Raw genomic sequence first — 26,134 nt, 5'->3', positions numbered from 1 at the left:
AATTAGTCGAATGGTGTCCTTTTGTAGTATTTGTTCCAGAACTTCTGCACCATATCATGATGTTTGGTTGGAAGGTCTGTTGTGCTGTGCAGAGTTTGGTATAGGATAGCACTGTATATACTTTATTCAAATATCCCAAGATATGAGATATACATTAAGGAAAATTCTGAGCTTTGATTCCAGTAATTATAACTGTTCCTAATAACCTTGTAATTCTTGAAGATCATTTATTCGAACTTGGTGGCTTATGAACTGATGTGGAGAGATTTGATAGAAAGAACAACTACAGGGTAGCAGTTATGTGGAGGGAGAAACAGTGGCTTCCTCAAATGGTCTTCAGTGCAACAGTATAAATCAGATTTATACATGGTGTGATAGAAGTGGGGGAGACAGTAGTTTGGTCACTGGACTAGTAATTCAGAGAGCCAGGCTGATGCTCTGGCACGTGAATTTAAATCCAATTCTGGAATTGAAAGCTAGCATCAATGATGGTGATCACAAAATTATCACTGATTGTCAGAAAAACCTGATTGGTTTGCTAATGTTCTTTAGGGAAGGAAATCTGCTATCCTTACCTGGTAACTGCAGACCCACAACAATGTGTTTGACTCTGAACTGCCTTCTGAAATAGCTTAGTGAGCCACTCAGCTTAAGGGCAGTCAAGAATGGGTAGCAGATGGCTGGCCTTGTCAGCATCACCACATCCCATAAAAGAATAGATTTTAGAGAGATATTTATTTTTCTATAATTGGGCATTTAAGTTGCAATTTTGCTGACATTTGAGAATGATGCCATGTGGCATTGGAAGTCTTAATTTCTGTCTAATGGGCTATGGTTAATTACTTCTTGATTTAGGTTTGGATTGGAACAGCCTGTTTACATCAATATAATCAGGGATCCAATTAATCGATTTGTATCAAACTACTTCTTCCGACGTTTTGGGGATTGGCGGTCTGAACAGAATCATCAAATCCGAACACCAGGGATGAAAGATGAGGAGCGCTACTTGGTAAGTTAGTATTTTGGTAAATAAGAAAGTCATAGCACTTGAATTGAAGGAAAAAAAGGCCCCATCAGCTGCATTCTTTTGTATTTATTCTTTCATGGGATGTGGCCATTGCTGGCTAAGCCAGAATTTGTTGCAAATTCCATGTTGCCATTGAGAAGGGGGTGGTGAGCTGCCTCCTTGAACCTCTGCTGTTCATATTGCGTGGGTGCACCTAGAAGTGTTGTCAGGGAGGGATTCCAGGGTTTTGACCCAGCAACATTGAAAGAGTGGTGATATAGTTCCAAGTTAGGATGATGCGTGAATTGGGAGGGAATTTGGAGGTTGTGATGTTAACAAGCCTTTGCTATGTCCTCCTAAGTGTTAGAAATCACATAAGCTGCAGTGCATCTTTTATATGGTACACATTGCTGCTACTGTTCTTTGGTGTTGGAGGGAGTGAATATGTAACAAGGTGGGACGGATGCCAGTCAGGGGGGTGCTTTGTCCTGGGTGGTTTTGAGCTTCTTGAGTGTTTTTGGAGCTGCATTCACCCAAGCAAGCGGAGAGTATTCCATCACACCCTTGACTTGTACCTTGTAGATATTGGAGTCAGGAGGTGAGTTACTTGCCGTGGAATTCCCAGCTCCTGACCTGCTCAACAGCCACAGAATTTTGACTTTGCACTTTGACTAAAGTTGGGAAAGCGAAGTTTAGATAACTTCACACCGAGATTCCTGCTTTGGATATGTTGTGGAGGGTCGGAGGCCATCTCAGGAGTTGTCAAGTGAGCTCGAAGGAGTGGGGAAAAGTGGTAATGGAATTGTTGAGTAAGAGGAGGATAAATGTCGAAAGTGAAGATCAACAATAAGCGCAATTAGACTCCTTTAGAAACTTGAGTGCACAAAAATTTAAGACTGGCAGTATTCATCCCAAAAGACTGTAAAGCCCCCACGTTGATATTTTCCACGACTGGTTGGATTCTGTCATACTCCAGAAAATTGCCAAGTAACAGTTGGATAAATTGTAAACCTTGATTGTGAGGAAACTGTTTAACATTGCGATAAGGGACTGCGTACGGGATTTTGTTAAAATACAAGGTTTAATTAGAAACTAAAAACAAAATCCTGGAAACATGCGACACTTCTAAAGAGAAAAGAAGTTAATGTTTAACATCATAAGTATTGAAAAGCAAATATTTTAACAAGATTAGAACTGAAAGAAGGGCAGCCGAGCAAACAAATAATCCAGTCGTAAGTAAATTAATGAGTTGAATGACTTGCAAAACATTGGAAGAGCAAGGTTGAAATGATGCCAGAACCAGTGTGGAATGAAATGGAATCAAGTTTTGGAAGAACACAAAATTGACTCATAAAAAGAAAATGGTTGTTGAGAACATGCCATCAGTGTCGATCATTCAGGTCATTGTGTCTGTGTTCTGAAACTGGCACGTACTGCATTCTATTTTCTCCTAGATTTTCCCATTTGAAGAATAATCATTGATTCTCCCTCCCCCTCCAGTAGGAAATTACAATGTACTAATATACCCTCTGCAGTAACTGCTCCCTTAGCCTCATCCTTTGTTATTTTTGTTTTAAACGAATGCCCACCATTTACAATCTCATTAATCTGAATTTGCTTCATCAAACTCTCGGAATTTAAAAAATCTCTATTAAGTTTCTTATCCTGTATTCTAATGAAGAGAGATCCAAGTTTTCCCCTAGTGCTCCTCATTTCTCCAATCATAGTGAAAACCCTCTGCGCTATTTGTATTGATTTGACCTCTTTCCTGAAGTAAGGTTGGTATTCTAACTGGCATAACCAATTATCTATATAGATTTGGCGTAACTTCTCCTTTTGCCCTCCCTACTTTGATTTCTGGTAGCTGAGAAGTCATTTTGTTTTTGTGCCAGCCCTCTTGCAGTAAGCCCTTAAAGTTGTCATTCCACTCCTGAAATATTATGTTAAGTGAAATAATCATTCCCATAGGAATCAATATTAAAACTGGAGTTAGATCCTGTGTGACCTGCCTTATTGGGAAACAACAAATGTTAAAACATTACATTCTCTTGAGTTGCAATGTTTTACATTGCTAAATCCCTTCATTGGTAAATGAAGTAACTATAATATTTTTAAATTATTTTTAAAGAAAGATGAAGCTTTCTGCTTACACTACTTGATATTCACCACTGATCCTGCTTCCCAACTCTCTCTCCCGGATCCTTCCTGTCACTCCAGATATACTTTCTTCCCCACTCCCTAACATAACACCCAACTTGTGGCCTTGCCCCCTCATTGACCCTCTTGATTTGTGGCCTTGGTGCCTCCCGTCCAACCATCCAAGTTGTGACTTTACACCTCCCCCTTCCCAACCCAATCCTACAAGTTTTGGCCTTGTTGCCCCACTGACTGAGTTGTGGACACGCCCCCCCCCCCACCCCCTCCCAATGTTCTGGACCTGCCGCCTCCCCGCCCCTCTCAGTTGTGCACCTGCCACTTCCCCGCCTTTCCCAGTAGTGGACTTGCCGCTGCACCACCACCACCACCCCCCCCAAAACCACTCGCTACCTTCCTGCCCCTCCCAGTTGTGGATTCACTACCTTCCTGCTCCTCCCAGTTGTGGACTCGCAACCTCCCTGCCCTCCCAATTGTGGACTCGCCACATCGTCACCCCTCCAAACTGTGAACGCATCCCTTGCTGACCCACCCAGTTGTGGACTCACCATCTCCCTGCCTCTCCAAGTTGTGAGCCCATACTTCCTCAGCGTTCCAATTTGTGGACTCATCTCTTCACTGACCCTCAGAGTAGTGGCCTCCATGCAATCCCCAACCTACTGTATCATTGCTTCCCTCTCCTTGACTTGCATTCCCTTCAGGATTCCCATCTGGAATTCTGATGTCATGCAACTGTGAGACCTACTGCTGCAGGAGTGTTGAGTTGAGGCTACTGCAACCCTTTTTTTTGAAATGCTCTCGCTCACTACTTCATCTCCTGTATCCTCACTGTGTGTGAGGTGTCGTGTAAAAAGCAATGAGACAGGAGCAATTTCTCCAGACACTTAAAAATAAATGGATTGGAGCAGCCCCAGCTCAGCACTTACTCACCATTGGGGTTCGCAGTTCCATAACATCGGAGTCCCGGCTTCAGACCGGATCTGGAAGTTAAATGTGAACACAAGTTCATGAGAGGAAAGTTGAGAGATGTTGGGTCAGAGAGCGAGGAGAGGTCATAACTCAGGGAACAGAGAGAGGCAGCTCCGAAATAGCGCCAATTGCGTCACACAGAAAATTAACTTGAGATAAATCTCTCAACACTCAATGAGATTTCAGGCCCCATTAACTTGCTGATGTCATCACAAAACAATGTTAAATGGGACAACCTTCAACAAGAACCAAGGATAGAGTGCTATCCTGCCCCTGTCCATTTGTTGCTTCACGTGGGAAGCACGTGAACAGGATACTTCATAATTTGAATCTCAGCAGGCAGTTCCTTCCCCAGGACTGAGGAATCTCACTGACAAAAATCAGATTATGCACGAATGCAATCTATCTGAACCAGAGTCTATGTCCTTTGACTTTGTTTGCGAATTATCTGCTCCTTAAGCTGACGTTACTCTGGTTAAGTCTTTATGCAGCTTTGTTGTTATTATGGTGCACTGATAGGTCAGTTTGCAATTTTATCCCAAAGTATGACGTAGAAGAATTGATTGCATTTTGAGGTTTAAATTACATTACATACTTGCGAATGTTATAAATCAATGGCATCAATGATTTATTATTTTGTTTAGATAAGGAATTAATTTTACATTGTTTTTTTTTTAAGAAAATGCTCCTGGTTGCAGGTGAGAAGGCAACTGCAGCGGGAATATTTTTACAGCCATGTTGAGATGGTGCTGAAGGGGTTGAAGAGTATAGGAATAATGGGAATGCTTTGGATGTGTTGTAATGAGATAGTGGGAGAGCGGTATTGGAGCATGCAAGAATGATCATGGTACAGAGGTGTTAAGATGTGAGTTTTGTGGGGAGTAAGACTTCTAGATCTGGGTATGCCAATAAGCAAATCTCAGGAATGGGAGCAGTGGAAGAGAAGCAGGTTTTCATTTTTAAGCATGTTTCACAACTTCGGGATGCCCCAAATTGCTTCAAAGGCAGTGAAGTATTATATTTTTAAGTGTAGTGACTGTTGTATGTAGGCAACCAGTCTTGTACAATATGACCTCACAAAGAGCAATTTTATAATCATAAAAATGTAGAAAATTAGGGCAGAATTGGCCATTTGGCCCTTCGATCCTGCTCCACTATTCATTATGATCATGGCTGATCTCCTATCTCAACGCCATACTCCTGCTCCCTCCATACCCCTTGCCACCTTGAGTATCTAAAGATCTGTTTCCTCCTTAAAATATATTCAGTAGCTTGACCTCCAATGCCTTCTGTGGTAGAGAATTCCACAGATTCACCATCCTCTGAGTGAAGAAATATCCCCAAATCTCAGTCCTAAAGTGCCCATGCCATATTCTGAGACTGTGACCCCTTGTTCATGATCCCCCTCAGCTAGGGAGAACATCACCCCTAGTATCCCACTCCAAAAAAACAGAAAAAAGGAGCCGGCGTAGATCACCCAGCCATTCAAGTCTGCTCCTCAATTCAATTCGATCGTAGCTGATCCTCTAACATGTACTCATGCACTCTACCCATATCTCTTGATGTTTTTAGAAATCTATCTATTTCCTTCTTAAATATATTCAGTGACTTAGCCTCCACAACTTTGTGTAAGGGAATTCCACAGGTTCACCGCCTTGTGAATGAAGAAATGTCTCCTCATCTCAGTCCTAAATGGACTATTCAGGTTCATGAGATTGCGACCCCTGGTTCAAGGCCCCCCCCGCCCCCCAGCCAGTGGGGAAAAAACAACCCTGCATTCAATCTGTCCAGTTCTGTTGGAATGTTGTTTATTTCAATTAGATTCTTTTCTGTTTTTCCAAATTCCAGTAAATAGAGGCCCAATTGATCCAATCTCTCCTTGCATGACAATCCTGCCATCCCAGCAATTGATGTGGTGAAACTTCACTGCACTTTATCTATCACAAGTATATCCTTTCTTAGTTAAGGTGACCACAGTGTGTCTCAATACTCCAAGTGTGATCTCATTGAGGCCCTGTGGAGCTACAATAAGATGTCCTTACTCTTGTATTTACTTGCAGTGAAGACCATTTGTCTTCCTAATTGCTTGTTGTGCCTGCATGCATGCTTTCAGTGACTGTCGGTTGTCAACAGTTCCCAATCTGTGACCATTTAATTAATACCCTGCCATTCTTTGTATCCATCCAAAGTGGATACCTTCACATTGTGTTTGCCCACTCACTCAATTTGTCTAAATCACCTTGAAAAAGATCTATTTATTCCAACTCTCCATTTTCTGTTAACCAGTTCTCAATCCGTGGCAATATATTATCCCAAATTCTACGAACTTAATTTTGCAGGTTTGATGTGGGTCTTCACCGAAAGCATTCCAAAAATAAATCACCAGATAATTTGTTTTAGCAATGCTGGTTGAGGAATAAACATTGGCCAGGATCCCAGGATGAGATCTTTTATATGCACAGAAGAGGACAGATTTAACTGCTCTTGGTGCTATAATCCATTTCACTGTTCATTTCCTGAAACTAATTTTTGACAGCAAAGAGCTAATTCCTAGAATTGTCTCTTCTTCCTAAAGTAGCATTTTTTTGCCTGACTGCTGGCATGGGTGGAGCATTGAGGGAGTCATGTTTCCTATTTGGAACATGACTGAGCATTATTCCATTCACAACGGACCGACAGGTCTTTCTCTATTTGACTTTCTCATATAATTTTCTTTCCTTATTTTTAGCTCATGCAACTTTGAAAATTTCAATTATTAATCACTTCCACTTGAGGGGATCCTAAAGCGTAAATATAAGGTAGTCATTAATAAATCCAGTTAGAACTAGGAGAAAGTTCTTTCCTAAAAGAGTGATGGGAATATCAAACTTACTGCCGCTTCATGTGGTTGGACTTAAGTGTAGATGCATTTGAGGGCTAAACACAGATGTCAGGGAGACGTATTTTACAGAGGGTGGTGGGGGCCTGGAATGCACTGCCAAGCAAGGTGATTGAGGCGGACATGCTGGGATCGTTTCAGACTTAACTAGATAGCCACATGAACAGACTGGGAATAGAGGGACACAAATGAATTGTCTAGTTGGGCACATGAGCGGCGCAGGCTTGGAGGGTCGAAGGGCCTGTTCCTGTGCTGTATTGTCCTTTGTTCTTTAAGGGGAAGCTAGATAAACCAATGAAACTTAAATAAATCACTTGCATTGGTTCTCCTTTATCTAACTTCCTTGTTACCTCCTCAAAGGACTGTAACAGATTTATCAGATATGACCTCCCCTTGACAAAGCCATGCTGACTCAATCCTACTTTATCATGTACTTCCAAGTACTCTGTGATCTCATTTTTAATAAAGGACTGTACAATCTTGCCAATGACTGAAGTCAGGCTAACCGGCCTATAATTTCCCATCTGTTGCCTCCCTCTCTTCTTGAACAGCGGTGTTGCATTAGCTACTCTCCAGTCCTCTGGTACCCTTCCTGCCATGATGTGGAGATGCTGGCATTTCAGGTACCCTTCCTGCCTCCAGTGATTCCTAAGTGATCACCACCAATGCCTCCACAATTTCCTCAGCTATCTCTTTTAGAACCCTGAGGTGTAGTCCATCTGGTCCAAGCTATTTATCCACATTCAGACCTTTCACTTTGGAACCTTCTCCTTAGTGATGGCCTCTACACTCACTGTGCCCCCGATTCTTCTGGAGCTCTGGCATCCCACTGGTGTCTTCCATCATGAAGACTGATGCAAAGTAACTATTCAGTTCCTCTGCCATTGTTCTCTTCCCTCTTATTAACAGGGATAGTGACAAGGAAATTAGGAACTAATTTATTAGATCTTCTCTTAACTTTCCTTCCAGTGAAATGAGCCATACCAGGGGATGTAATCTCATTTTATGGAGTTGGCCATTTAAGACTGAAATGAGGAGAAATTTCTTCATTCAGAGGTTGTGATTCTTTGGAACTCTCAAGTGGATAGTGTGGTGAAGAAGAAGTGGAATGCTTGTCTTCATTAGCCAGGGCACAGAATGTAGAAGCAGGGAGGTCTTGATACAACTTTATATAACATTGGTGTGGCCACAGATAGAATATTGTGTGCAGTTCTGGTTGCCACACAATTGGAAAGGTATGATTGCACTGGAGAGGGTAGAGAGGAGATTCACCAGGATGTTGCCCAAGATGGAAAGTTTCAAGTGTGAGGAGAGACTGGATAGGCTGGACTTGTTTTCCCTGAAGCTGAGGGGGGGATCTGATAGAGCTATACAAAACTATAAGAGGCATCGATAGGGTAGATTGTAAGACCCTTTTTCCAGTGGCAGAGGTATCTTAAGACCAGAGGGCATAGGTTTAAGGTGAGGAGTAAGTAGATGGGACGTGAGGATTCTTTTTCACTCAGAGGATAGTGGTAAAATGGAACTGCTGCCTGACAGTTTGATGGAGGCAGGTATTTTTGCTACATTTAAGAAGCATAGGGGCAAGCACTTAAATCACCGAGGCACAGTACACTATGGACCAACTGCTGGTAAATGAGGTTAGTATAAGAACTAGGAACAGAAGTAGGCCATCTGGCCCCTCGAGCCTGCTGCGCCATTTAATAAGATCATGGCTGATCACTTCACGGACTCAGCTCCACTGACCCACCAGCTGACCGTAACCCTTAATTCCTTTACTGTTCAAAAATCTACATCCTTGCCTTAAAAACATTCAATGAGGTAGCCTCAACTGCTTCACTGGGCAGGGAATTCAGTCGTATATCTGCTTCCCCTTATTTTGAGGCTTTGCCCCCGAGTTCTAGTTTCACCTGCCAGTGGAAACAACTTCCCTGCTTCTACCCTATCAATTCCCTTCATAATCTTATATTTCTATAAGATCTCCCCTCATTCTTCTGAATTCCAGTGAGCACAGCCCCAGTCTACCCAGTCTTTCCTCATAAGCCAATCTTCTCAACTCCAGAGTCAGCCTAGTGAATCTCCTCTGCGCCCCCTCCAGTGCCAGTATATCCTTTCTCAAGTAAGGAGACCAAAACTGTACACAGTGTTCCAGGTGTGGCCTCACCAGCACATTTATAGAGCTGCAAAATAATCTGTTTTTAAACTCCATCCCTCTAGCAATGAAGGACAAAATTCCATTTGCAGTATTGTTAGTGTAAATTGGTACTTGATGGTCAGCATAGACATAGATGTGGAAGCTCAATCATTGAGCATGTTTAAAATAGAAATGTCTAGGGATACAGAGAGAGCACAGAAAAGTATGTTAAGATAGATGATCAGCCGTGATCTAATTGAATGGAAGAACAGGTTCAGTGGGCTGAATGGCCTACTCCTGTCCTATCATTCTATTTCTCTTAATTTCTCCTTATACTGTAACTGTGGTCTCACATTTGTTTTTATGAAACATTCATGGGATGAGAATGTTGCTGGCAAGGCCAGGAATTATTGCCAAAATCTGAATTCTCCTTGAGAAGGCAGTTGTGAGCAGTCTTGAACTGTGGAATTCATGTGCAATAGGTACACACTGTGCTGTTTGGGAATTTGACCTGGCAGCAGTGAAGGTGGTGTATGAAATGGAGGGGAACCTGCAGGCATCATGTTCCAGGTGGTATCGGCCGTGGATTTGAAAGTAGCTGTCGAAGAACCTTTGGCGAATAGCTGCAGTGTATCTGTAGTTGATGCCGCTCTGCCTCTGTGGTAGAGGAATTAAAAGTTTAAGGTGAAAGATGGGTTGTCAGTCAAGTAGGCTGTTTTGTCCTGAAGGTTGTTGAGCTTCTTGAGTGTTGTTGAAGCTGCATTCATCCAGGCAATTGGAAAGTATTGTGATGGAATCCAGGGTTTCAAAGCTTGTATTTTTTTGAGAGAGAATCTAATAGTAAAGGAAACTTTAAATAAAAATCAGAAATCCTAGCTGTTTACTGGTTTCTAGGGAAACAAAGACTGAAACTGAGATTGGAAACCCAAACTTCTGGGGAGATTCCAACTGGATGAAAGGGTACGGAGCCGTCAAAGCTCTGACAATGATCTCGGTCGTACAGTGTTGACATGTTGAAGAAGACGGAAGCTTGATCCACAAACTGAGAATAGGCAAATGTACCGTTGCTGCAGCTGTTTATGAAGATAATGTTGATTATTTATGGCAGTCTGGATGCCATAGATCTGAGTTGAGGGAGTTCTGAAGAGGTGTTCTATTTTTGGTGAGGTCTATGCCTGTGGAACTTGGTTTGGTTTGTGCCAGTGTCACCTGGGGATCAGATTAAATCCTAGAAGAAAGGGAGCTGAAATTCTTTGCGAGGAAGACAGTTTTGAGGGATTTTGCAACTCAGATTGATTAATGTTGAGTGAACTGCTGAGCCAAATCATAAGATTTGTTTTAGTTGTGTCTGCTTTTTAATGTGTAATTTATAGTTCTATTTGATCACATTTTCCTGTTTAGTCACACTTAAGTGTTGATCCTTGGTTTTAGCATGTAGGTGGCTATCTAAACTGTTTGTTTTGTTTGATTCTTAAATAGTGAAAAAAACATTTTGTTTTAAACAGCGGAATCCCGCAACTTCACTCTTTCAGTAAACAGCTGGGATTTCTGATTTTTATTTAAAGTAACTGGCCTCGACCAACATCGTAACACCATCCTTATGCCTTGTAGATGATGGGTCAGCTTTTGGGGCTGGTTAGTTGCAGAATTCCCAATCTGTTAACCTGCTGTTGTGGCCAAGATGTTTATATGACTGGTCCAGCTAACTACTTGATAATTGATAATGCCCTGGATGTTGATGGGGGATTCAGTGATGGTAATGTTGTTGAATGTCAAAGAGCAATTGTTAGATTCTTTCTTGTTGGAGATTGTCATTGGCTGACATTTGTGTCACATGCAGGTTACTTGCCACTTTTCAGCCCAAACCTGAATGTTGCCCAAGTTTTTCTGCACATGAGCACAAGCTGCTCTATTGTCTGAGACGTTGCAAGTGGAACTGAAAACAATTCAATCATCCCATTGATTTGTTTTTACTTCCTTTTGAAATTTAACAACTTGGCATTCACTCCTCCTTCATCTCCTAATGCAAATTTGTATTTAAGCCTGAATTACTTGATGGCATCCAACTTGGCCCTATTCACTTCAAATCTGTATCTTTCACATCTTTCGATATTCTAAACTTTGCAGCCCAACTATCTTCAGTTTCATTAGTTACACTCAGCCTCCACAATCCTGTTTCACATAGTACAGCATATCCCAGAAATATTCTTTTAAAATCCTCCTCTTCACAGATGTAAAACACTAGTTAATCCTGTAAAAGACAAGTATATTTACTCTTGCTAAAAACCAAATATTTATGAATATAATGAAATACACTCAAATATCAGAATTAGATATTTATTAATTTATGCAGATATCAGCAGTCAAAATCATGCAGTGCAAAGCTCTGTTCTAGCATGGACTACTTAACGTTCAAAATATGGCATGAGATTTTTACATATAATTATCCCTAAGCAGTCATCTTATGGTCATTGTAGTCCCTTTAGTGATTGACCAACTCACTATTTCCTCTGTCAGTAAAAGGTAAAGTTTATTTATTAGTCTCAAAGAGGCTTACATTAACACCAGTGATTTTTTTATTTCAAAAATATACTTTATTCATAAAAACCTCTCAAATAAACTACTGCAGAACGACAGATCCAAAAATTATAAACAGTGCAAAAAAAATCATTTTTCCAGTACAATACTATGCTTATTTACACAATACATTCATTTCATTACTTAAAACTATATACATGCCTCAGATTTTACTGTGTGCTGTTATTTTTCAGTTTCGCACACAGTTACGCAGGCTGAATGTATTCTGCAGTTACCGGGCCCTTGGTCTGCCTTGGTTGAAAGGCTTTACACGGTGGCCTTTCCCCATTGTGCCTTTGCAGCGGTTGCCCCAAATTTGAACGCGTCCCTCAGCATGTAGTCCAGGACCTTGCAATGTGCCAGTCTGCAACACTGTCGAGGACAAATCTTTCAACTGGAAGATCACCAATGAAATTACTGTGAAAATCTCCTAATCACCACAGTCTGGCCCTGTTTGGGTACACTGAGGGAGAATTTAGCATGGCCAATGCACCTAACAGTGAGGCTTACTTAACCTGTCTTTGTCTTCTTGTCCAACAGTGGACAGTCTCACTGTCCTATCAAAATCCCTCTTGGGTTACAATATCCAGTGGTATGTTGAGGTTTTTTTAAAAACCATGGAATTAAAGCCTGCTTTTGTTGTCCATTCTCCTCAAGCTTCAAGGGCTATCACATATACCTTCTACCTTTGCAGAACTAAGCTTTTACTTTGCCTTTCCCTATTTTATTCTAGGCAGTTTTCCACAAATCTCAAAATCCTGTCTCTATACTGTAGGCTGACTTTCTGAGCTTCCTCGTTTGTGTTCATTTGCTACCAATCAGTTATGCTCAGAATTGTTTATTATGGTTATCCAGTCCAAATACCTAATGATCTTATAAGGCTGTTGAATTCGTTCTGAGGGACATGCTAATTAGCTTTGCATTCCAACAAGCATAATGACTTAACAGAGCTTCAAAGTATGATTGTTTGTTTTCTTTAACTCTCTTTTATAACAGTGGGCCTCACAGCCAAACATTCCATTAGCTGGAGAATCTTGTCTTGCCTTATGTGTGAAAAGGGAGCTTGTAAAATTTAGCATGCATTTTACTTTGAAAAGTCTTTCAATCGTGCAAAGTATGCTGGTAGTGTTTGGTTAACTACAGTGACATATATTCTTACAGGCTTCAGATGGAACTGTGTATTCAGTTTTGGCATCATACTTTAGGAAGCTGTCATACCTTGGAAGAGTATAAAGATAATTTGCTGGAATAATGCCTGAGATTCAGACTTTCATAGAAATCCTAGAAACCCTACAGTATAGAAGGACGCCATTCGGCCCATTGAGTCTGCACTGACAACAATCCCATCTAGGCCTTATCCCCCTAACTTACACATATTTACCCAACTAAACCCTCTAAAATACACATCCTGGGACACTAAGGGGCAATTTAACATGGCCAATGCACCTAACCTGCACATCTTTGGACTGTGGGAGCAAACCAAAGCACCTGAAAGAAACCCACGCAGACACAGGAAAAACATGTAAACAATCACCCAAGCTGGGAATTGAAACCAGGTCCCTGGAGCTGTGAGGTACCAGTGCTAATCACTGTGCCACCATGCTGCCCCCAGGTTATGTAGAGAAACTGGAGAAGCTGGTTTTATTCTCCTTCGAGCAGAGAAGGTTAAGAGATTTGAGTTAGTCAAAATCAGGAATAATTTTGGTAGAGTAACTAAGGAAAATCTTTTTAGTGGCAGGTGGGTCAGTAACTAGAGGACATGGATTTCAAATGATTGGCAAAAGAAAAAGAGGTGACACAAAGGAACATTTTTATTAAACACAGTGAATTGTTATAGAATGCGCTGTCTGCTGAGTTGAGAGCAGAATTTGATAGTAATGCTCAAGAAGATTGGATAAATAATTGAAAACAAAAGAAAATGCAATGCTATTCTGGAAGAACAAGGGTATAGGATTAATTAGATAGTTCTGTCAAAGAGAAAGCGCAGCTGGATGGACTGAAAATCCATTCTATGATTCTATCTTCCTTTATCTTAATCTTTGTCCTTGTTCTACAGGACATCGATGATTGCATATTAGAAAATTATCCAGAATGCAGCAACCCTAGGGTGTTCTACATTATTCCATATTTTTGTGGGCAGCATCCCAAATGCAGGTGAGATAAATTCAGCATTTCTTTTTCTTGTTTTCTAATTTATGAATGTGCATCCTTTATTCAGCTTTGAAGAAACAAGCTTGAACCTTATGAAAAAGTGGTATCAGAATGGATATGTGAACTTAAGACAATATCTTGGGTGAAGCCTGAACTTGGATAAGGAATTGGCTGGAACTAATGAGGCAGTGCAAATTGGGTCAGTCAGTTTTGGCTGGAACTATACATTGAGGCTGCTGGGGCAATGTAATGAAGAGAGTATTGTATGGTGACGTTCTCGTGTAACATGTCGTGGGCAGATACAGAGGATAATCAGAAAGACTAATAAAATGCTGGACTAGAGTACAGGAGGATAGAAGTTGTGTTACAGTTATACAAAGCTATAGAGCACAACTGGTGTAATGTGATCAGTTCTGGATGTTTCACCTTAGGAAAGATGTATTTGTCTTGGAGGGAGTGCCCAATAAATGAACCAATTTAATACCTGGACTCCAAACATTCCATGACACAAACAAGGGTTGTATTCTCTGGAATATAATAAAAAAAGATGTGATTAAAGCTTTCAAGATATTAAGGGGAACAGAGAGGGTGGGGAGTTCAACTGGTTGGGGAGTCTAGGATGAGGGGACACAGTTTAAAAATTAAAGCCAAATCTTTCAAGAGTGCAATTAGGAAACACTTCTAAACATAAATGTTGTAGAAATTTGGAATTCATTTTCTCCAAGGGCAGTTAATGTTAGATCAATCGTTAATTTTAAACCTGATATCAACAGAGCTTTAATCAAAGGTATTAAAGGATATGGAGCAAAATATGGTATGTGGAGTTAGGTCACAGATCAGCCATGATCTCATTCATTGTTGGAATAGGGTTGAGGGGCTGAATGGCCTACCCCTGTTCCTGTGTTCCAAGAGTCTGCAGTCTCTGTGGCATTACAGAAAGACTTAGGCAATTGAGCTGAACTCTAGAAGAGACAATCCAATGCCGATATGTTTTAAGGAATGTTCAAAACAGAAATGGGAGAATGATGTTATGTTAGCTCTGGGAGAGGGTGGGAACATAGAACATTACAGCGCAGAACAGGCCCTTCGGCTCACAATGTTGCGCCGACCAATTAAAAAGCAATGACCCTCTAACCTAAACCAATCATTTTCCATCCATAAACCTATCCACGGATCTCTTAAACGCCCCCAAACTAGGCACATTTACAACTGCAGCAGGCAGGGCATTCCAATCCCTCACCACCCTCTGGGTAAAGAACCTACCTCTGACATCCGTCCTATAACTACCACCCCTTAATTTAAAGCTATGCCCCCTCGTGCTAGCTTTCTCCATCCGAGGAAAAAGGCTATCACTGTCCACCCTATCTAAACCTCTAATCATCTTATATGTTTCAATAAGGTCCCCTCTTAGCCGCCTTCTTTCTAACAAAAACAACCTCAAATCCCTCAGTCTGTCCTCATAGGACCTCCCCTCCATACCAGGCAACATCCTGGTAAACCTCCTCTGCACCCTCTCCAATGCCTCCACATCTTTACTATAATGTGGGGACCAGAACTGCACACAATACTCCAAGTGCGGCCGCACCAGAGTTTTGTACAGTTGCAACATGACGCTGCGGCTCCTAAATTCAATCCCCCTACCAATAAACGCCAAGACACCATATGCCTTCCTAACAACCTTATCTACTTGATTCCCAACTTTCAGGGATCTATGTACACATACACCTAGATCCCTCTGTTCATCAACACTATTCAGAGTCCTACCGTTAGCCCTATACTCTACACATCTGTTATTCCTGCCAAAGTGAATTACCTCACACTTTTCTGCATTAAACTCCATCCGCCACCTCTCGGCCCAACTCTGCAACTTGTCCAAGTCTCTCTGTAAACTATGACACCCCTCCTCACTATCTACCACACCTCCGACTTTGGTGCCATCAGCAAATTTACTAATCCACCCAACTATACCCTCACCCAGATCATTTATAAAAATTACAAACAGCAGTGACCCCAGAACAGATCCCTGAGGCACACCACTTGTAACCAAACTCCATGACGAATACTTACCATCAACCACCACCCTCTGTCTCCTATCTGCTAACCAATTCCTGATCCAATTAACTAAATCACCCTCAATCCCATACATCTGCATTTTCTGCAGAAGCCTTCCATGGTGAACCTTATCAAACGCCTTACTAAAATCCATATATACCACGTCAACTGCCTTACCCCCATCCACCTCTTTGGTCACTTCCTCAAAAAACTCAATAAGGTTAGTAAGGCACAACCTACCCTCCACAAAACCATGCTGACTATCTCCAATCAATTCATTACTCTCTAAATAACTATAAATCCTATCCCTAATAATTTTTTCTAAAACCTTGCCCACAGCAGAAGTAAGACTCACCGGTCTATAATTCCTGGGGAAGTCTCTGTTCCCCTTCTTAAACAATAGGACAACATTCGCTATCCTCCAATCTTCTGGCACTATACCTGTGACCAATGACGACCTGAAGATCAGAGCCAGAGGCTCCGCAATCGCCTCTCTTGCCTCCCAGAGAATCCTAGGGTAAATCCCATCTGGCCCAGGGGACTTATCTATTTTCAAACCCTCAAGAATATCTAGCACATCCTCCTTATCAACTGCAATACTATCCAGTTTACAACCCTGTAACCCAGTGTTCTCCACAGCTACATTTGTCTCCCTGCGTGAATACCGAAGAGAAATATTGGTTCAATGCCTCTCCAATCTCTTCCGGTTCCACACATAACTTCCCACTGCTGTCTCTAACTGGCCCTAATCTTGCCCTAACCAATTTTCTGTTCTTAACATATCTATAGAACGCCTTAGGATTCTCCTTAATCGTATCAGCCAACGTCTTCTCATGTCCTCTTTTAGCCCTTCTTAACTCACTCTTAACTCCCTCCTAGCCAATCTAAAGCTTTCCAGTGCACTACCTGAGCCCTCAAGTCTCATCCTGACATAAGCCTCCTTTTTCTTTTTAACCAGCGAATCAACTTTTTTAGTGCACCACAGTTCCCTAGCTCGACCATTTCCTCCTTGCCTGACAGGGACATACATATCAAGGACTTGCAGTAGCTGCTCCTTGAAAAAACTCCACATTTTGGACGTTCCCAGACCCTGTAGTCTCCTAGTCCAACCTATGCTCCCTAATTCTCTCCTAACAGCCTCATAATTACCCTTCCCCCAGCTAAAACTACTGACCCAAGGTTCATGCCTATCCCTTTCCATCACTAAGGTGAACGTAACCGAATTGTGGTCACTATCACCAAAATGCACACCAACTTCCAAGTCTAACACCTGGTCTGGCTCATTTCCCAGCACCAAATCCAATATAGCCTCACCTCTAGTTGGCCTATCTACACCTTGTGAGACTGATCATAGAATCAACACTCACCATGTTAAGTCATTATAGGGAAGAAATCAACAAAGCAAATGGACTGTTGAGCTATTCTACCAATACGATAGAGTACAAGTCTCTGGCCACCATGCTGAAATTGCACAACACGCTGGTCAGACAACGCCATGAATACTGTGTGCATTCCTCATCAGAGAGACACAAAGAGAATTTCCAAGCTCTGCTAGGGGTTCTGATCACTTGTGTCAGAGGGGCTGAATTATGGAGGAAAAGGTCCTGAAAGGAGGCAGTGGATCAAAGTGGAATACAAAAGGCTATTCGTGATCTTAATTTGAAGCTAAGCCAGGGCAAGGGTATGTGGCTATAAGCCAGGTAAATCAAGTTCAGGACTGATTTGAAAAACTATCACCACATGATGATCAATACCGAAAATGGGTCTGGGGCGTGAAGTGGAATCAGGACCTGCATCATTCAAGGAGCGAATGAATGCTGTTCCAGGAGGTGACAGATGTTCTGTGTATTAATTACAATGATTTTACATTCCAATTGAAAGTGACTGGATAATAATCAGCACCATGCCTTGATTCAATGTTCTCAATTTTAAAGGGATCCAGGGGAGTGGGCATTGCAGAGAGCCAAAGAGAACATGAATGAGAATTACCTGCTCGTGGGAATTCTAGAAGAATTGGAAGATGTATTGCTTTTACTGGAGCGACTTTTACCTCATTACTTCAAAGATGCTAGTGCTGTGTATCATAGTGAAGGTAATGTTTGCTATTATTTCTATTTCATTAGCCTGTACAAATGTTTGTTTAAAAGTTGTAACTAGTGCCTTGTTTTATTTCTATAAATATCACATGCTGCAAATGCAGCAGACTGGCATTTTACCTGAGCTTCTCTTATAAGCTGGCTTAACCAGATCTTTCAGTAAGTTGTGAATAAATTGTGGGTTTGTTTATTGAGATTACTCTTGCGAAGTACATCAAAAGTCTAACATGTTTAAAAGAGAGGGTATCTGAAATAAGTGGTTTTCAACAGCGAAATAGCGAGATAACATAAATCCATTGATACGAAGATGCATATGTGCAGTTTTGGTCTCCTTATTTAAGGAAGGATGTACATGCTTTGGGCGCAGTTTACTAGACTGATACCTGGAATGAGCAGATTGTCTTATGAGGATTGGTTGGACATGCTGAGCTGGTTTCCACCAGAGTTTTGAAGAGTGAGTCATGACTTCATTAAAGGATGTAAAATCCTGAATGGGATTGACAAGATAGACGTGGAAAGGATGTTTCTTCTTGTGGGTGAAAGCAGAACTAGGGAACACTGTTTTAAAATTAGGGGTTACTCACATCAGACAGAGATGAGAATATTTTTCTCCTGAGGATTGTCTGACTTTGGAACTCTGTCTTAAAACGTGCTGAAAGCAGGGAAGCAGATACATTCTTATTAGGCGAGAGAATTAAAGGTTATCAGGGGATGGGTGGGAATGCAGAAGTCACAAACCGATCAGCCAAGATCTTATTGAATGGTGGAGCAGGCTCCAGGGACTGACTGGTCTACTTGTGCTTCATATGTTTGTATTACTACCAGGTAGTTTGTGCAATAAGCTGGCAAAAGATTCTAGAACGTGGATATAGGGAATTAGCTGGAGGATTTCTAGTTTACAGGATTGGCCATTGGCCAAGGAAAAGGAGGAGGAATACCCACTAATTACGGCTAGGAACAATGAGTGCATATCAAAACAGTGAAAAAAGTGCAGCAGAGGTTCCCAGAAACGTTGTCAGGTTTAAGAGAAATCATTTATTAACAACCTTGAAATGAGTCATTCAGCCCATCAATTCTTTGCCAGTGCTTTAGCCACAAAAACAACCTAGACTTAACCACAATCCTTTTGTTCCCTGTACTGCTTTACTATACAAAGTCTAATCCCATTCTTCTGCTCATTCCTCATCATTCTTTAATATTTCACCCTATCTAATTCCACTCTGTTCCTTCCTACCTATACTCTTCAATACTTGCAACTCTGAAGATTTCTGATCAGATAAATGGGGAAAAAATTATTTCCACATGTTGGTGAATTGGTAACTCGAGGCCATAAAAATGCGACTATCAAACGAACAAAGGGGGAAAATAAAAGGACAGGCAGATGGCATTAATTGGACAGATATTTACTGACATAGCATGTGCCGTTATGAACAGATTTCAGAAGATACTGGCCATGGTGGAGGTAATAGATCTGTTAACTGAGCTATAATTATAATATAAGGGTCTGGCACATATATATGGGGCTAATGCCCTTCTGAAGAAAAATGATATGGACTTGAAATGTTAACTCTGTTTCTCCCTCCAGCAATCCTGCCAGACCTAAGTTTTTGCAGCATTTTCTGTTGTTTTATATTGGGGTTAATGTGGGACTGAGTACAGTACTGTCTACACAATGATGTACCCAGGACCAGTTGTGTTGAGTACCAGCAAACATGGTGCAGGTAGCTTGTGCCCTTTACTGTATATGTGTAAATAGCTCTAAGAGTCAATTAAGACGTGTGGAGTCCAAGCTCACTCCGAAACAATCATAAATAATTAATTGAATAGTCCAGGAGAGTTGCAACTTTTTAAACCCAGCTGAAGACAAGCAAAAGACAGAAAAGGACAAATTTATGACTTTAAACATCAACGTTGAGCGAGAGAACTCAGGCAGCGATTCCAGGCATTCTCAAATTGAGTGCCATCGCCATTGTAGCAGACCATGCCAAAATGAGCAAGTGCAGGAAATCCCTTTCCCTCCAACACCATCTTGAAATTCAGAAAGCAGCAGCAACGAGTCCACACTAAGTGTGACTGAGCTCAAATTAATGAAAAACAAAGTTTTAAAACTGAAAGCAGAGCTTTAAAAACGTTCCAGCATACATTCTTTGATTTCAAAATCCACGAGATGGACAAGGCTTCTTGTTTTAGAGGTTTTCTACAGAGGAGTGTGTTTTTAAAAAGCGGCCCTTTCAACGTAACAGAAGCCTGCTGAAATTTGGTCATGGGAACAACAAAAGGAAGGAAAATTATAGTTACTGAAGAGTTATCTTGGAAGAAAAAAAAATGTAGGTATTCACTTATTATGAAAAACAGCCATTGATAGGAAATTAAACTAGCAGACCAACTCAGGCTAAGCTACGGACCAAACCAGACCCACAGTTGGGTATCTTGGAGAAGAGAACATTTAGATTACAAGAATACATCAGGGCTAAATGGGAAGTCAGAAAAGGTCCAGATTAATGCCTTTTTGTGCTCGTTTGGTGAACTTGAGGAATAAGTCATAATAATGCAAGGCATTGATGAACCCTTAAGCAGCATCGATGAAATGTTGAAAGCCTTTGACAAATATCTTAATCTTCAAATTGTGGATTGCACAGAGCTTAAAAGAAGGGATTTTTAAAAACTTAAGTAAATCTACGAAAGGAAAAAAAACACATGAACTGAGTAAACTGCACAATGGCACCAGGCGCTAGAAAGGCAAATAACTTTCCAGAAGTTTCAAGAATATATATTTTTGGGAAGTCTGACACAGTACCCAAGTTGCAACAGTAGGTGGCAGTGTGGAACAAGCTGCCTGACTGTATAAAGGAAAGCCAGCTGGTGAAGTCCAAAATACACAAATCCTGCAAAAGGAAAATTAAATAAGGTTGGAAAATGTTTGTACCAAAACTGGATTGGAAGATTTGAAACACAGAATTCAAGTTTAGTACATACCTTTGAAAATGCATGATAAAACTAAAGTCTTCAATAAACCAAACTGTTTCAAGATCTGAACAAAAGCATTTACTGAGGTATCACAAAGATATCTTGAGGAAATAATATTTCTGAACTTCATTATCAGTAAATCAAAGCAGGAGTTGGGAAAACGGAATCAGAAATACAGCCAGGCACAACGGGCAGAAAACGCTGAAAGAAATGGAAAGACTCTTTGAGGAACCAATACATACCCCTGGGAAAACATGAGTTCAGAAGTTGAATATTACTTGAAAAAAAAACTCTGTTGGAACTATCGGTAGTTAGGAAGCAATGCTGAGGGGAACAGAACAAGAAGGTAAAGGCTGAACTGGAAAATAAACTGTTTAAAAAAAATCTGACTCTCCTTCAAGATCAAATTCTAAAACAGTGAATAATCCTTCAATAGAATGAAGGAATAAAGACTGCCTTGAACAGCAGAATGCAGTAACAGCAGAATAAACTGAATGAGACTCGCTTAAATTACATTAAAATTCAAGGCGAAGTAATTGAACTTCACAAAAATGGAAAGCCTGCTAAAGTACCTTAACAACCTCAGGATCTCTCTGATCAAGTTAAAGTTTAAAAGTTTGAAGTTTATTTATTAATGTCATGAGTAGGCTTACATTAATATTACAGTGAAGTTTCAAAGTTAGTTACTCTGGAATTTACAAAGTGAAGCAAAATGAATTTAATGTCACTCTGAAGGAACTGAAGAACCACTTGGCAGAGAAGATTCCAGAATGTTATAAAGGTACGGTTACCATAGTCCCAGATGACCATAGGCTGCTCTCCTCTTTGAGGGGCAAGGTTTGAGAAGGCGATGGGCCTTTATGAATAATCTCAATACGGGACGGAAGTAAAAGAAGCGGCAAGGAGATGAGCACAGCGTTCATTCCCCCAGCAAAAACAAGCTAAAGCGGTGTAATGTCCTAAATAATGTTAGTGGCTGTAGGTTTTAAACAAAAATAAGATATGTGGTTGCACACGTAGATTCAAACTAACAACATCAGATTTATTCTCAGAGCTTTTTGCTTGTACAGAATACAAACTGAAAGTAAAACAGCAGATTCTGCAACAACCTAATGACACCATCCCACATCACGTGATTAGTTCATAAAGTAACCTGCAACCACTTAAATATATGTAACAAGTAGTAATCACTGATCAGCATAAAGACTGCACTGAACAAGAATGGTTCAATAGAAAAGAATAATGAAAAAGGATGAAAAAAATTCCAGTTACCGGAACAGCCTGCAAACCAACTGAGACAATCATCAGTGACAGAGCCTACCATTTTCTCCTGTAATAATGCAAACAAGATACGGAAGGCCTCTGGACTGTATTAGGGAGTTGGGCAGCGATGATGTAGTAATGTCAATGTAAATGTATGATAGTAATAATGATATAAGATAAAGGAAACTATAATCAATTTAAAGTATCCTGGATAAAGACTTGGGGTGAGGTAAAGTATAAGGCCTAGGCACACATAATGTGGATCTGAGTACCATTCTGCCCACACAGTGATATAAGAGAGCACATGAAGCATACCCAGGGTCAGTTGTGTATACTGAAAAGCCTGACGATAGCTCTCAACCTGTACCCCTTTGCTATATATTTGTAAGTAGTTCTAAGAACCAATAAAAACCTATACTGAACCTATGTGTGATTACAAAGACTTCTTCAGACTGATGAAACTGTAACTTTACAACAGTTATGAAAGCCCTCAAGAGGTGGAATTCTAATTTTTCGGTACAGGAACTGTATTCTTGGTGAACAGAGTAATTTACTTATTCATTAAGCCTAAACTTGGTAATCATTGAGAAATCTTTTCCAATTTATTCCTTTTCAGAATTGCTTACTTTGAATTGTTCGACAATTCAAAAAGTTTTTAGTGCAAAAGTTGACCACAATAAGCTACAACTGTTGCAAAGGTTTCTCAACTTCATGCAGTTCTTTGAAGAAGAATGCTATCATTCATCTATCATGCATGCTATCATTCATCTCTGCTACGTAAGATCAGATTGTGTATGAACAGCTTTACCCAACAACTCCTCTCCCCACCATCTCTGATCCCTTCCACCCTCATTGCTCAATAGGATTGTAAGAGGAGCCATGTTGAAATAAGTGTATCTTTTTTCATCTTGTTTGTGTGTTGGTATGAGCATGGCAGTAACAGAATATAACTGTGAATATACCTGTATTGTATTACTAGTCTTGTGTATAATATCCGCTTTCTTGAGGCGAGTCATTTCTGAGGTGGAGGGTTCCTGTTCATAAATTATCTTCTAAAGTGATGCATCATAGCTCATTTGAAACTGTTCTTGTGCCATTGCAAATGTCCAGTTTGGAATTGGAATTATGAAATAGTTCATGTATGTGCCTCAAGAGAAAATGAGTTAAAAGCTCTGCTAAAGAGTGCAAGCTCGATATTACTACTTACCTGTTACTTCAATAACGTGCTTCTCTAGTTTATAGTGTGTGCCAAATAGAATGTTCAAGTTTCTATCTTGTGAAGTTTGAGACAACAAGAGAGTCTGTACTATATACCGTAAGTTTAAAAACAGTAAGTTTCATTTGACCCTTCAGCAACGGTGCAATACCAGATATTGTATATATAAATTTGCAGTGCTACGCTCAGAAGCAAAGGCTTACTTACATGAGTTAGGTTTTACACGGAGAATAAGAAAACTACGTAAAAAAATCAGACTTTTTAGAAAGGGTTCACAGAAGAATGACTAGACCTCTGGGAACTAATTTATGAAGAATTTATTCTGTGTTGGAAAAACATGAGGTGGAACATAATACAGGTAAAGGTAAGATTCAACCAAGCTCTCTGTTTGACTTGGATATTGGAGACATGTATAAAGAACATGAATTCAGAATTCACATTCCTCAAACAAGGTTAAAGGTTAGAAAACCCTTTACCTCACCCACAGGATAGTGGAAGACATTTGATACAACCTAGCTGAATGCAGAATCAATTGGAGCTTTAACAGGAATTCAGTTCACATTAGTAGACTTATTTTGGCTTGTAATTTAAAGGGAGATCTTTCAGTGGCACAGAATTAGATACTGGGAGGCTAGAAAATCTGCCTTGGTGTCAGTTATGGCTCAGTTGATACAACTTTTGTCTCTGTACCATTCCAAATATCTGATCCGGATACCTGAGCACAAAAATCTAGGCTGACAGTCTTGTGACATACTGAGAGTGCTGCCCTGTCAGTCTTATGGATAAGGCATTAAACTGAGACCTGTCTATTTTACGAGGTGGATATAAAACATTTCTTGGCACTATTTTGAAGAAGAGCAGGGAATTAGACATGGTGTCCTGGCCAATTTACCCCTCAATCAATTAGATGAAAATAACTCATCTGGTAATTATATTGCTGTTTGTGGGAGTGTGCTGCATGGGTTAATTTGCTCCTGTGTTTCCTACATTACGACAGTTTCCTATATTGCAACAGTTTCCTACGTTGCAACAGTACAACTTCAAAGCGTCACGGTGGTTAGCACTGCTGCCACACAGCACTAGAGACCGTGATTTGATTCCCAGCTTGAGTCACTGACTGTGTAGTGCTTGCACATTGTCCCCATGTCTTCGTGGGCGGAAATCCACAGTTTCCGGGATGCTCCAGTTTCCTTCCACACCCCAGAGACTGGTGTTGGCCACGATCAATGCACAGGGTTATGGGGATAAGGCAGGGAAGTAAGCCTAGTCAACTCTTTGGGAGGGTCAATGCAGACTTAATTGGCCAAATGGCCTCCTACACTCTAGGCATTCTATGGATTCATTGACTCTAGAGCATTTTGAATCATTCCAAGGTTGTGAAAGTCGCAAGTTAAATGCAAGTTGTTATTTCTTTAGGTTCAGATAGCCGAATCTGTGGCACATTAATGTTGAGCATCATTTCCCAGTAAGCCTTTTAAACAAGGTTACAACATTCTAGCCAAAAAGCATTGCAACTTCATGTAAATATTATAGTGGACTGAAACCCTAGCTTAATTTCCATCCATTTACCATGGTATTGGATCGGTGCTGCTTTTGCCTATATGTAGTGAGACCAACCGATGCTGTATAAACAATAAGCCTTTAAAGTGTCCAAAACTATTTTTTTAAATCAAGTTTAAGGCTGGTTGCTGCTATCAATTATTGTAACAATAAAATGATTTGCATTTTTTGTAGAGATTTATAAGTCTTGCTCCTCTTGTTCTTTAAGAAGCAGGAACTGCAAAGTCTTCTAGGTGTGCACTACTCTCAACTGGTACCCAGTGTTGGAACTGCTGGGAGTTCAGTCCAGACCATGGCAGTGATAAGCAAGGGACTGCACAAAGGAACAGCATATGGTAGAAATGTAGTAATTAACAGAGATTCCATCATCAGGATGTAGCCTGGAATGGAGGGTATTAACTACGAGGACAGGTTGGGGAAATTTGGTTTGTTCTCACTGGAACAACAGAGGTTGAGAAGTGACCTGATGGAAGTCTACAAGATTATGAGGGGCCTGGACAGAGTTGATAGTCAGAAGCTTTTTCCCAAAGTGGAAGGGTCAATTACTAGGGGGCATAGGTTTAAGGGGCAAGGTTTAAAGGAGATGTATGAGGCAAATTTTTTGCCCAGAGGGTGGTGAGTGCCTGAAACTTGCTGCCAGGGGAGGTAGTGGAAGCAAATACGATAGTGAGTTTTAAGGTGTCTAGATGGAAGTAGAGGGATATGGTCCCCAGAAAGGTAGAGGGTTTTAGTTCATTTGGGCAGCATGGTCAGTGCAGACTTGGAGGGCCAAAGAGACTGTCTTGTGCTGTAATTTTCTTTGCTTTTTGAGGTTAGACGGGCATTTCTGTATGGATTCTATTATTTCATTGACTCTAGAGCATTTTGGATCATCTTGAGGTTGTGAAAGTCACAAGTTGATATTTCTTTAGATTCAAATAGCCAGACCTGTGGCACATTAATGTTAAGCATCATTTCCCGTCATGAGCCCCACATGGTGTTCTGCCTCTCTGGTGACCAGGTAAAGGACATCATGGAGAATATTATGAGGGTGATACAGATATTGTTGCATACATAGGCAGCAATAGTATTGAAAAGGCGGATATTGAGATTTTGTGATCAGACTTCCAGG

The 26,134-nt window shown here is 40.7% G+C and overlaps 1 protein-coding gene across 1 annotated transcript in view; it reads left to right on the top strand.

Moving 5' to 3' along the window:
* LOC145350805 (uronyl 2-sulfotransferase-like) overlaps positions 1-26,134 on the top strand; it is a 75,886-nt gene that overhangs the window by 29,082 nt on the left and 20,670 nt on the right. The window contains exons 5-7 of the mRNA XM_080200120.1: positions 856-1,009; positions 13,775-13,872; positions 17,856-18,013. Coding sequence (XP_080056246.1) covers positions 856-1,009; positions 13,775-13,872; positions 17,856-18,013 — 410 coding nt within the window. The remainder of the gene's footprint in view (positions 1-855; positions 1,010-13,774; positions 13,873-17,855; positions 18,014-26,134) is intronic.

Source organism: Carcharhinus amblyrhynchos, chromosome 12 (assembly GCF_965287045.1).
Source record: "Carcharhinus amblyrhynchos chromosome 12, sCarAmb.v2.hapA, whole genome shotgun sequence".
NCBI classification, from domain to species: Eukaryota; Metazoa; Chordata; class Chondrichthyes; order Carcharhiniformes; family Carcharhinidae; genus Carcharhinus; species Carcharhinus amblyrhynchos.
Note: the sequence above shows the minus strand (reverse complement) of the source record. Positions and strands in the feature narration are given on the sequence as shown.